At 39.4% G+C, this 12,519-nt stretch overlaps 2 protein-coding genes across 2 annotated transcripts; both read right to left on the bottom strand.

Moving 5' to 3' along the window:
- Positions 1 to 3,851: 3,851 nt before the first annotated feature.
- On the bottom strand, positions 3,852 to 4,727 carry LOC143878473 (transcriptional regulator TAC1-like). Its single transcript, XM_077380759.1, has one exon. It carries the CDS (start codon positions 4,654 to 4,656, stop codon positions 4,105 to 4,107), a length of 552 nt encoding a protein of 183 aa, XP_077236874.1. The 5' UTR covers positions 4,657 to 4,727; the 3' UTR covers positions 3,852 to 4,104.
- Positions 4,728 to 11,532: 6,805 nt separating this feature from the next.
- Positions 11,533 to 12,519, bottom strand: LOC143878801 (uncharacterized). The gene has a single exon (XM_077381033.1). It carries the CDS (start codon positions 12,517 to 12,519, stop codon positions 11,533 to 11,535), a length of 987 nt encoding a protein of 328 aa, XP_077237148.1.

Here is a 12,519-nt window from a genome sequence, read left to right as displayed (position 1 = left end):
GAGAGAATTTTACGAGTGGTTTTCCATGAAACACATGAAAAACTTGTGCATAACTACCTAAACTAGTTGAATTTCAAATTCAAATTACATAATTGATTATAACTAAAAACTAACTCTTAAGTATCCTAATCTATCACATTAATGATCCAACCTTCATATCTGATCTAATATATTCTAACATGCCCCCTCAAACGTATGTGGATTGAAAATCGACATATATTTAATTACAATAAATATCCCCAAAATAAATATAATTAAAACCCATCAATTGATGCACATTGCCGCTAATGAAAGTCTTCTAACTGAAGCCTGATGTCAAATGTCTTCTTAATAAGGTCAATTATGCCGGTTGCCGAAGAAAATATCACTTGCAAGATAAGTAGCGAAGAGCCTCAATGGGCTTGATGGAACTCGAGCCTCCATGGGCCATTTTGATCACCGATTCTCATGGAAGTGGTCACTACAGACCAGGCCTTATAGGCAAATGTGGCCTCAATGGTACCAATCCACATAGAATTTTGAATTAATCACTCAGGCATGCACCTTAAGAAACCGAAGCACCTCAACTGAGTAGAAAAGCTATTTTGGGCACGCACCTCTACCGAGGTACCTCAATCAAAATAGGACCAATAAGAATGATTCTGAAAAGAAGAGTGTAGAAAATTTTGAAGGGAAGAAAAAGATGACATTGATTTTGAAAATAAGAAAGAAGCGCGGGAAGCGACGATTAGAGACAAAAAATATTGACAGAAAATATCAGCGACCTTGGAGAGACATGACTGTTTGATGGAAAATAGACCGCACATGGACTTTTTTGTTTTGTGTGTGTGGGTATCAAGTTTGGCAGTATATTTTTAACATGACACAAAATGGGAGGATGTAAAGATCAAAGATAGGGGTGCTGCTTGCACACATAGAATGAGATGAGGGATATGTAGAGGAAATAAAAGTTCACTAGAAGTAGGAAGAAAATCAAGGGATGATGCAGGCGCATTCCCGCTACAATGCTGTTGCCCGATTTTCAAGCCCATATTTGGACTATTAGATGGAAGAATCTCGAAAAAAGGTAAATTAGTTTTTCTTAGCCCTTTTTGAGATGTTTCAATGAGTATTTGCACTCTTAATTTGGCCAAGCAGTTAGTGAGATAGACTATTTTAGTGGACTGTGTCTGTAAGTTCCTAGGCTAGTTAATGTGTTTGTGAGTTACTAAGTTATTTATGAGTTTGTAAGCCCCTAAACTAGTTAGTGGGCTAGCTTGAAAGTCCTTTCTCTTGGTCTATTAAAAGTCCAGCAAATATCTATAAATGGAGTTTTTTTTTTTTGAAGAAAACTTTCTAAGTAATTTGGAAAGAATTTTACTTCTTGTTCTTCCTCCACAACCCAAAGGATTGAGTTTCGTCGATCTGAACGGTATCAGTAGAAGGGGTGTCTTTTCCAACTTTAGGGCGTGATGCTATCAATTTGGAGTGAGTGGATGAAAGGGATTAAGTGGTAATTAAATGCACATATGAGAAAAGTTGGAAAAATTGAAATGAAATGGGGATGTGGATATCAAATTGGGGACTTAAGACAAAAGGAGGCGTAGTGGAGTTAGAATGCCAGGATCAAACCCTACTTGGGAACCACAGATTCTCGACTTTGGTGACACCATAGTCTCTTCTATCAATTAGGGTTAGGAAGTATGCAAGGAGCGCAATAGTGCCTCACGACCTGTACAACAAGGGGCCAAAACCAACAATTAATGATATTTGGTAGGAAGACGTCATATTTTCATCTGAAGGATAGGATCCAAAGAAGCTGCCACACAAGGATAAGTGATGTTAGAAATGAAAGAGCGGAGTGAACCAAGAAAAAAAAACATGGTGCGGAAGATGATGAAAGGAAGGGCCGGGCGGGCGGCTATAGTCTGCCATTCCACTGAAGTACAGTGTTGCAAGTGTCATGGTCAGACCGAGGTCCGACCAATTGGCTCTGATAGAATTTAAGATCACGAAAATATGGAGAAAACCCAATACAATTGGGGTGTCTATTGCACTATAAATATAAAGAAGTTTACAAGTGGTTTTCCATGAAAAACATGTGCATAACTACCTAAATTACTTAGACTTTCAAATTCAAATTACACAACTGATTATAAGTAAAAACTAACTCTTAAGTATCCTAATCTATCACACTAATGATCCAGACTTCATATCTGATCTAATACATTCCAACATTTCACTGATAGTACAAATGCTACTGAAAAATGTAAACATTATTACTTGTAGCATGAACTATGGTCATACAATAAAATAGGTTAATTTGGGACCATGAAGAAACAATAATACAATAATATTCAAAAGGAAAACATGTCGTAATTCCATTGAAATTGGGAAATTTTTACAATTAATTACTTATTATTTATAATAAAAAATGAAATCATATTTCTGTGAGAAATTTCATGAGTTCCCATGCAAAAGGACACCCCCAAAAAATGCATAAACGCAAAGGCATATATGAAAATGTGGAGGGATACATGCAATGCCGACTTTAAACATAGATCTAAGTAATGCCTTAGCAAAAAGAGTGTTTACAAAAGAAAAAATTTCTATAACACTAACCCTAGTAAATGATCTCTTTGTTGACAGTAAATGTCATCTGGTGATCAACCACATGAAGCTCTCTCTCTCTCTCTCTCTCCACTAAACCATTCCTTTGTCCAGATTAGATGGTAAAAGTATATATATGTTATCTGGTGTAAGTAGATGATGTTTTCCGTACATGAGCCCTAACCCTAGCTAGTATATGAGTAAGATATGATGGCTATGAGTAAATGTCATTCGGTGGTACTCCAACTGAAGCTATCCCTAGAATTACACAATACACACACCCCACCCTAACCATTTATACTCAACTGTTTCAGTTCCTATTGTCTACAAAAAGTTTTGTCTAGTTTATGTAAGGATTGGGAAGGGCAAGACTAGTTAGAAGGAAAGTATAAGGGGCTTGTGCAAATAAAAAAGATATGCTCACCACTTGGTACACAATTATGCTCCACTTTCCTCTCAGGACAAATGAACCACCTCAATCGTCCCAACGAGTCTCTCTACCGATATATTTAATATTTATCTCATACTTAACCTCAAGCCCTTCACATCAAATGATCTTGCGAATTGGTCAAGACTCTCTAGTTTATGGCCACTTCTCTATAGTGTGAGTTGCTGGTTCCTCGAATTTTCTCATTGGGATAAAATTCTTTTAATTGGGATTCTAGCAACAATAAATAGGGAAAAAAGTCACTTGAAAGGAAAGTTCACTGCCAAACAATGCCTTGAAAAAACATGTAACAACAAAGGATCTCAAAGATAGGGAGAATCACGTAGAGTTTTAGTTGAAGATACAAGAGACGAAAGATGGTTCCATGAATTGGCAAAACTAAAAAACATGTACAATACCATGATGAAGAAAAAAAACAATCTATAAATACCTTAATTTAAGGAAATAAGTGTCGCCTTATCTGGAACAATTTTGATTTTAACTTTCCTTTGAGATCTTCATTCAATACCCATAAACCTCACCCTCATTATCAACTGGTTCTTCATATCTTCACCTTCCATCCGATATCCTTCAGAAGTGAATTAACTGCAGATTTCTCGCAAGCAAACGTGAAGAAAGACAACAGTTTGAAGTTTTGATAGATCAACCATCACATTTAATCAACAATCTAATTAAAGAAAAAACTACACATCCTATAGTGGTTTTTTACCTTCATTTAGTTCTTTTTAATCTTCACATAGCTAGCTTGAATGTCTGAATGTTAGGGTTGGGTCCTTGCTTCTCTTTCAAGATAATTTTTTTAAAAATAAAAATAAATCCAGAAGAATGCACATTGAAAACATTGGCTTCCCTTCATCCAAATCAATCTCTAAATAAACAAATATTGCCACTAAATTATACGGAAAAAAAAAGAAGACAGAAGACTACACAATCGATACAATGTAAAACGTAAACAAAAATAAATACACCATTTCAATTTCTTTTTCTTAAGTTTTTGATAGGAAAGTACTAAACAAGGACAAAGGAACACCTTTATAGCAAATCCAAACCAGCCCATGAATACTCAATCAAAGAAATTCCCTGAGAAGCATGGATTTATCTTGAGGCTCAGGCCCCAGACGAAGCTCGAGGTCCAACTCCACCCCAACCGGACAATGGCTCGACTGTGTCCCCTCTTCGTGCCCACCACTACTCAGGCCAGCTGATCGTCGGTCTTCTCCACTCAGCGGTGCATCGACAAATAATGGAAGCTGGCGGATTTCTGTTTCATGGGTTTCTTCTTCAACATCATCATCTTCTTTGGGAAGAATCCATGGCCACTTAGACATGTAATTTCTTTCATCACTAGGCTCTTGTTCTAACATATAGTCGGTAGGAACCGGAGTATACGAGGGGAATTTCTTAGTGATATCCGGAGCAAGTTGGTTGTCTTTGGAGGGTTGTTTGAGCTTAGCCCTATCTCTTCTATGGATGTTCATGTGCCCCCCTAGGGCTTGTGCATTAGAAAAGCCTCTCTTGCAGAAAGTACACTCGTAGGACCGGACGTGGCTCGATCCATGCTCGTCTGAGCTGCCGACCGTCTGATCGGAATTCTCCAAGCTTGGGGGATTGGTCTCCATTTGGAACTACAATTGCATGAAGGAGAAGGAGAGAAGGCAATGGGGTCAACTGGCCTGGTGTGGAGGGAATGTTTTTATTAGGGAAGATTAAGAAATGCTTAATTGCTTCGAGATAAAAAGACCCAAAAGAAGGAAAGAATATTAAATTAGTAGTGCAGCTGTTCTCTTAAATGACCAGATAACCCTTTTGTTCAGAACAGTTCCTACTCTCATTTCATATTATGTAACAAGCTATTAATTAGGAACTTGGAATTTCATTTGCTAGTGAAAGATTACTTCAATGAAGATCTTTCACCATCATAAAATAACAAGTAATTATCCTATAAACAAAGCTAGAAATCTAATGTATGAATAATATCTATTGTCTACTCAATACGGCACGCCTTGAAACTCAGATCATCTGATTCATTGGCCATAGGATAAAATTAATTAAATTTTCCTAGCAATTTGAAATCAGTTGCCTACTGATCGACGGCCTACATTTGATCGTTAAGATCGTGCGACCCAATTTGATCAATCGGGGCGATAGAGGTGATTTATACATGGAATTTTGGTGTACAGCATGTATTCATAAGATCATTCCTCTTCAATACATATATGAGAATAACTAAGAAACTCATAATTCAATTTATTATACGGTAGAAATGTGATAATTTTCTTAGTCATGGAATGATCCTGATCGTCAGATCTTGCGATCAGTGTGAGATTTGAATAGCGGTTGGGACCAGAAAATGGACAGTCTGGATTAATTAGCCAAAGATCAACTTAGGGCATTCTAGTCATAATATAAATTTATTATATTTTAAGCAATGTTTAAAGGATTTGAGTGATTTGGGTCATTTTCCCAAAATTACCCTCATATCACGGACACAGACCCAATCAATGCAGCCAACTAAGGGCACTTTGGCATTATTTTTGTGTCGTTAACGAAAAAATCACCAAGCAAAACCTGTTTTTGACGATTTCCCCTTCCTCTGATTTTCTTATTGTTTATGGCCGACCTTGAAGCCAATCCTACATGACTTAATCAGTAAGAAAAAAGAAGGGCGTTTTGGTCATTTTAAAAGTTTATTATGATCACTTGGAAAAAAAAAAGGTACTTTAAGAGGGGTATAGTTGAACCTAGCCGTGCCGATTTTAAACAAAACATATGTTTAATATTAATTTAGGGGAAGTGATATTTACGCCCCTTTTGATCACCAGGGACACCCAATGTATCAATGGCAAAAAGGGAGATGATGTACTTTATGTCAAAAAAATCTAGTGGCTTTGATTGCAAAGTACACTGGCAAATGGGTGTCCCCGGTGATGAGAGGGGCGTAAATATCATTTCCCTAATTTAGAGGAGTTCTAAACTGAAGGGCACCCGCGAAAAAGGAATGAAAGGAGGTTCCCAATTTCGAAGAGCATTAAGTGCACATTGCTGGCATGCTTCATGCAACCAATGGGGGCGCCCTTTCATCCCTTTTTTGCAAGGGCGCCCTTCAGTTTAGAACTCCTCAACTCTCCTCTAATATTTAATCACAGTATTTAATGTAAATAAAAAGTTGGTAGCGGAATTCAGCCTTTTTCTTTCTTCTTTGACCTAGAGGTCGAGGGTTCAATCCCAGCTTACCTACGCAGAAAAAAAAAGAAAAAAAAAAGAAGAAGTAACCACAGACTACCAAAATTGGGAACCTGCCCTAACTTCCATTTTACATTGCATATGTACAATTAGGGCTGTTTGGATACGGGGATTTTAGAATCCAGGTTTTAGTTTGAAAACAGTGCAAAAGAGGGTTCATAATCAAGCTGTTGTATGCTGTCATGACAACGTTTCTTGGATTTTAAGTAAGAAATCCAGGTGTTAGAAATCTATCCCGCATTCTGATCAGATTTCTAAAACCTAGAAACATGGGATGATCTGCTACTCTCTTTCTGCCGGAAAGAAAGGCGAGAAATCATAAAACAACAGCTGGTCTACAATTTTGAAAAAATCCCAAATTCTAAAATCTGCGTATCCAAACGGCTCCTTAGGGTTAGTAAAATGCTGAAAAGATGGTGGCTGGCTGTTTGGATCGTTCCTAGCAGACATTCTCTGGGCTGGCCTGTGTCACATCTATGTGATCTTATACGTTGGTCCGACCCACAACAATGATTACTTTCTTCTACACTTTCATTCCCTGCTTTCTAGAGTGGCCGAAACCTAGAAGTCTGGCAAAATGCAACGGACAATAATCACAACAATTGAACTTAGATGCAAGTGCTATGTGTTTATCTTGAACTCTCGCATATACCAGAATAGCTTTATGCACCAACCTCCACATGAAAGCAGTTTATTTTGGTAGTAATGAATTCCCATATAGCCTTAGTCCAATCTGGAGCATCCCTAATCAAAATATGTACTTGTCTTGATTTCAAACACTTGCCATAGTTAACATTTATAGAATGACTAAACTAGTAGTATTATTGATCTTGTAGAACAAAATGAGGCGAGCCAGAGTCTTGGTCCCATCCCAAACGGACACTTAATATCCTTGTGGGAAATAGGGATCGATGTTAATGAACCCAGAGAGTCCGATGGGTCCAAAGGATTCAAAAGTTAATGTGTACATCAACTGGATCCAAACAGTCTCCATTGGAGTCCAAAATTATTTTGGAATAAAAAGAAACCAGATCAAGTGATGGAACATCCTAAGTTCGAATGAAGGCCCCAATGGACGAGAATACCCTTTAAATTTTTGTTTATTAATAATGTCTATTCATGAGGTGGGTACTTTTTAGTTTTTAAACAACACTCCCAGAGTGATAGTATTTTTTCATTATATTGATATTTGCACTACCATGTTTTGGTTACTGCACTAACTCAAGCTGTCTTTTAAATAGTATTTAAAAGGTTGTCAGTGACTACTACAGTTCCCCAAAAAGCTCTCAGAAACCAATTTAAAAGGAAAAAGAGAATCTGATATTATGCAATTATATATTAAAACATGGTAGTGCCAATATCAGTGGCCTTCTACTATAATATGTCCCCCTGTTGGTAGAAGCTGGCATTGGGGAGGCGTGTCCAGCTGGGTTGTATGCCTTCATGCCACGTGGAAGCAGAATGGGCCTCCCAGTGTCCTATATTTATTTAAAGCTTTCTCCATTGGACTGTTACAATTTTCAAAGAGCTATTAAAACTTTCATTAGAGAAGCTTAAAATAAAGAGATGGGTGGTAATATCAAAACAAGGGAGATGATTTCTTATATTGCCACCCTTCCTACTTTCAACATCAGCATTTGGTCTGTCTCTTCATGTCACTCTCCGTCCATGTAAATAGCTCTGGCGTTGGTGACGTGTGGAGGGGAGACACGATTCCATAACAATAAAAATATTAATTAATAGAGAAGTGATATATTTGCCCCTTGTTTTACTTGGGACAGCCCCCTCTACTGTATTGATGTTGATGACCATGGTTTTAAATTTCGGCCAAAAATCCGAAATTTTGGATTTCAGTTGAAACCGAAACCGAAATTTGGCGAAATCCAAAATTTCAGTCATTTCAGCCGAAATTTCTAGAATTCAATTTTTTTTTTAAATAATATGGTATTTTACGAAATTCCGGTTTCGGCGACGGGCGAAATACATACCGAAACCGAAATTTAGAATCATGTTGAATTGTTGATTAGTACTCTTTTACACCAGAGCGGGCTGTCCCAAGTTTAAAAAAAAGGTGAATATATCATTTCCCTGTTCGCTGATTAATATATTATCATTATTAAAACTAAACTTGACGTAATTGTGCCGTATTTCTAGATCAAACACAAGTTTTGGGATGGTAGGGCCCACACCATTCCCGTGATGAATCCTACAATGGAGTCAACCTTTAAATTGCTTGATATTGAAAAAATTATAGAATGATAGTCTGAGATGCTCTCATTTGTGATGATGGTGATATTGTCGATGAACGTGGCATGAAGATCTTGATTCATATTACGGGCCCTACAATGAAGATCTCCGCCGTTCATGTGATGAAGAGTCTATATTCTACTCAAATCATGTGGGTGGCCCCACCTTTTTTTTTTTTTTTTGGTAGGCAAGCTGGGGTTAGGCGGACCCCTACCAGAGGTAATTATAAAAGAACTGAACAATACAGAAGGGGGCCACGAGGGCAACTACAAGGGAAATAAAGGAAAAATCATACAAGTTCCCAATACCACAATAACCTAAAGTCAAAAAACAGACTAGCCAAGGCACAAACAGCAGCTGGAGGGCGTTATGAACGAGGGTAAATTGTGCCGGAGAAGTCGGATCTGATGATGTTTATCAGATTAAGAGGGAGGGAATCAGATGGGATGTCTTCACCTTTTATGGGGCATTCGAATTTGGATAGGAAATCTGCTGCTCCATTTGCTTCTCGCCAAGAATGGGTGATTTTCCAAGCAGGGAGTTCCGATAACTTGGCTCTAATAGTTGCAAGGGTTGGAATTAGTTTCCAAAGACATCTGGCCTTTCCATTGATCACACTGACTGAGTACAGGGAGTCAGATTCCAGCCATAAATTACTGATATTGTGTCTCAATGCAGTGCAGATACCTTTCTAAATAGCCTCCATCTCTAATTCCTGAATTGTCTTCGGGCTTTTGTTGATGGAGAAGGAGCCGATGATGTTGCAGGCTGCATCTCTAAGTAATCCTCCAATTGCTGCCTTGTCTTCTTTTAAGGAAGCATCTGTATTAAGTTTCCACCAGCCAGGATCAGGAGTAATCCAATTACAGGTTTTGGGGTCTTTTTTGAGGATAAAGTTTGGGAGGTTTAGAGTCTCGGCTAGATTGATTTCCTTAGAACTGGAGTTTCCATCAAGGTTCAGATGTAGGATTTTGGTTCTAATGGTGTATAGAATGTCAGTGAGAACAACTTGCTTGTGTCTTTTTTTGTTCTCAAAAACTCTGCAATTTCTTTCCTTCCAAATGAAGTAGATAGCTGCACAGAAGGCCATACGAAGGGCAGTCCCATATCTGGAGCAAGACTTCGAGTTGAGGCGAATCCATTCTTCATTCTTGTCTAGAGTTCGAGCTGGGATTTTCCGGACGGAGAAGCGCCTCAGAAGAGTTTTCCAGATCCAAGATGAATATGAACAATTGAAAAATAGATGATCTTTGTCTTCTCTACCAGTACTGCAAAGAGGACAGGAGATATCTCGGATGGATCCCAACATGAGAAGTCTAGCTTTGGTACTCAGTTTGCTGTGGAGGGCTTGCCAAGATACAATGCTATGTCTTGGGACATGGCCTTTGAACCAGATCGAGGGAGTCCATGGGGGTTTGGGGTTGTGGGTACGAATGCATTTCCAAGCACTGGACAGGGAGAAATCCCCAGATGGAGTGGGTTTCCAGATAGCTAAGTTTGAAGGGTTGGGAGAGATGAGAGCTGTATTGAGAATGGTATTAATGTTTGGGAGGGTAAACTGAATATTTGGATCCCATTCACCATCATTCAACAGTTGGTCCACCGTAGCAGTGGGGGAGACAGTATTCGGCAAGGAACTTTCGGGGTATAGATGGGTTAGGAGGCCAGCAGGGTGCCATGGTTGTTTCCAGAAGTCAATGCCTTTACCATCTCCCAAGACGTAGCAAATATGGTATCCATCTTCCTCTCTAACTCTGAAAATGCTTCGGGCTCCCCACGAGGGAGAAGCCGGCATTTTCCTAGTCCAGAAATTTTTATTCTTCAGATATTTTCTTGTAAACCACTCAGTCCACAATGTACTTTTACCATTAACGATAGACCAGAGGTTTTTGAGCTGACAAGCAAGGTTAATGTCTCGGATTTTTCTAATTCCCAGGCCCCCTTCATCTTTGGGTCTGCAAATAGTGTCCCAAGCAACTGGATGGAAAGACTTTCTCTCAAAGCACCTAGCCCAAATGAAATTTCTTATGATTTGGTCGATTTTGTCAAGGACACTAGCAGGGAGGTTAAAAGAAGCTGACCAGAACAGATGGAATGAATTGAGGACTGACTTGACTAATTCAATTCTCCCAGCTCTGGAGAGGAGCTTGTTGGCCCAGCTGGCAATGCATTTTTGTATCTTACTGATCAAGGAGGAGCAGTCTGAACCTTTAAGTCTAGTGGAGATGAGAGGGAGGCCAAGGTATCTCACCGGGAATTGGCCTTCCGGGATATGAAGGATTGGATCAATTGTTGTTCTGAGAGACTTAGCAGATTCAGAGTAAAAATTTCGCTCTTGCTGATGTTCACTTCAAGACCAGAGCAATCATTGAATTGATGGATGCAATTTCTAATACCTTGAGCAGAGGCAGGGGAAGCTTTCGAGAAGACAAGCATGTCATCTGCGAAGAGGAGGTGTGAGACAATTAAGTCTCCACGACAGAAAGGAGAGGAAAAGGACTTAGAGTGGATAGCATTCTCAACGATGCAGGAAAACATCTCCATGCAAATACAGAAGAGGAGGGGAGAAATAGGGTCACCCTGCCTAATTCCATTTCTGGAGGTGAAGTAACCGACAGGGGATCCATTGATAAGGATGGAGAACGATGGCGTGTCAATACACTCGTGGATCCAGTTGCACCAGATATCATTGAATCCAATTTTTTTCAAAAAGAGTAGGAGGGATTCTCTTCTGATCATGTCGAAAGCTTTCTTGAGATCAAGCTTAATACACAATGCAGCTACATTGGATTGGAGGTGAAAATTATGAACCAAATCATGGGCTAAAAGGATGTTGTCTTGGATGTTGCGGCCTTTGATAAATGCAGATTGATTTGGGCTGATAATCTTGTGCATTATTAAGCGGAGTCTGTTAGCCAGGATTTTGGTGATTAGCTTATATAGGAAGTTACAGAGCGAGATTGGTCGGAACATTTCCGGGGAGGAGGCATCAGAAGTCTTGGGAATTAGGGTGACATTTGTAGCATTAACTTCGGGGAGAAGCTTACCAGAGCGGAAGAAGTGAGAAATTGCTTTGGTTGTGTCTTTGCTGATGAGGTACTGAAGGACTGGAAGAATTGTCCATTGAAACCATCCGGGCCGGGGGCTTTGCTTCCATCACAGTTCATCACAACTGAGTGGATTTCCTCTGCAGTAACTTCGCGGGTAAGGTAGTCAGCTTCCAGGCTATTAATTTTGAGGCTGGGCTCCGGGACCTGAGATGAGAGGAGAGGAGATCTTTCCTGGTTTAGCAGACTTTTGAAATAGTTTACAAGAGTAGAGGCAATCAGGTTGTGATCAAGAGTGAAATCTCCTTCGTCAGTTTTGAGGGCGGAAATGGAGTTGGTATTTCTTCTTGCGGCAATAGCAGAGTGAAAGAAAGCAGAGTTCGTGTCACCTAGATTTAGCCAGTCAATTCGGGATTTTTGCCGGAGACAACTTTCTTCAAGGTAGGAGATTTTATTCAGGTACTCTTTGGCTTCAATTTCTTCATTACGAAGAAGGAGATTGGTGGGATCTTGGGCAATTCGGGTTTGGACTTCATCAAGAGCAGCTCTAGCTTCAGGCAATTTCTTCTTTACTTCTTTTAGTTTAGAAACCAATCTAAACATAGGATTTCCTATGGGGTTAATTGTCCAGGCTCTCTCGACAACTTCAAAGAGGGAAGCTTCTTCAAGCCACATGTTATGGAAACAAAATGGCTTCGGATTATGGGGGGAAGGGTTGGGTAAGAATTGGATGGTGAAGGGGGAATGGTCAGATTGGCTGGGATTAAGATGGGTAGCAAATGCAGATGGATAATTACATAGCCAATCTTCGTTTACCAGGGCCCTGTCTAATCGGCGAAGCTTGAGATTACCTGATTTTGAGCTGTTGGACCAGGACAGGGTCTGACCCATGGATTTCAGATCAGCTAAGAAGCAGTCGTGAATACAGGAATTGAATTCATCCAT

This window comes from Tasmannia lanceolata, unplaced genomic scaffold, assembly GCF_043159265.1.
Source record: "Tasmannia lanceolata isolate RefF3 unplaced genomic scaffold, GAP_Taslan_0.1 ptg000006l, whole genome shotgun sequence".
Lineage (NCBI taxonomy): Eukaryota > Viridiplantae > Streptophyta > Magnoliopsida > Canellales > Winteraceae > Tasmannia > Tasmannia lanceolata.
This window is presented reverse-complemented; position numbering and strand designations above follow the sequence as displayed.

What these genes read in the sequence shown, in the direction of transcription:
- LOC143878473 (XM_077380759.1), bottom strand. Translation starts at nt 4,656, where the DNA reads ATGGAGACCAATCCCCCAAGCTTGGAGAATTCCGATCAGACGGTCGGC.
- LOC143878801 (XM_077381033.1), bottom strand. Translation starts at nt 12,519, where the DNA reads ATGGATGAATTCAATTCCTGTATTCACGACTGCTTCTTAGCTGATCTG.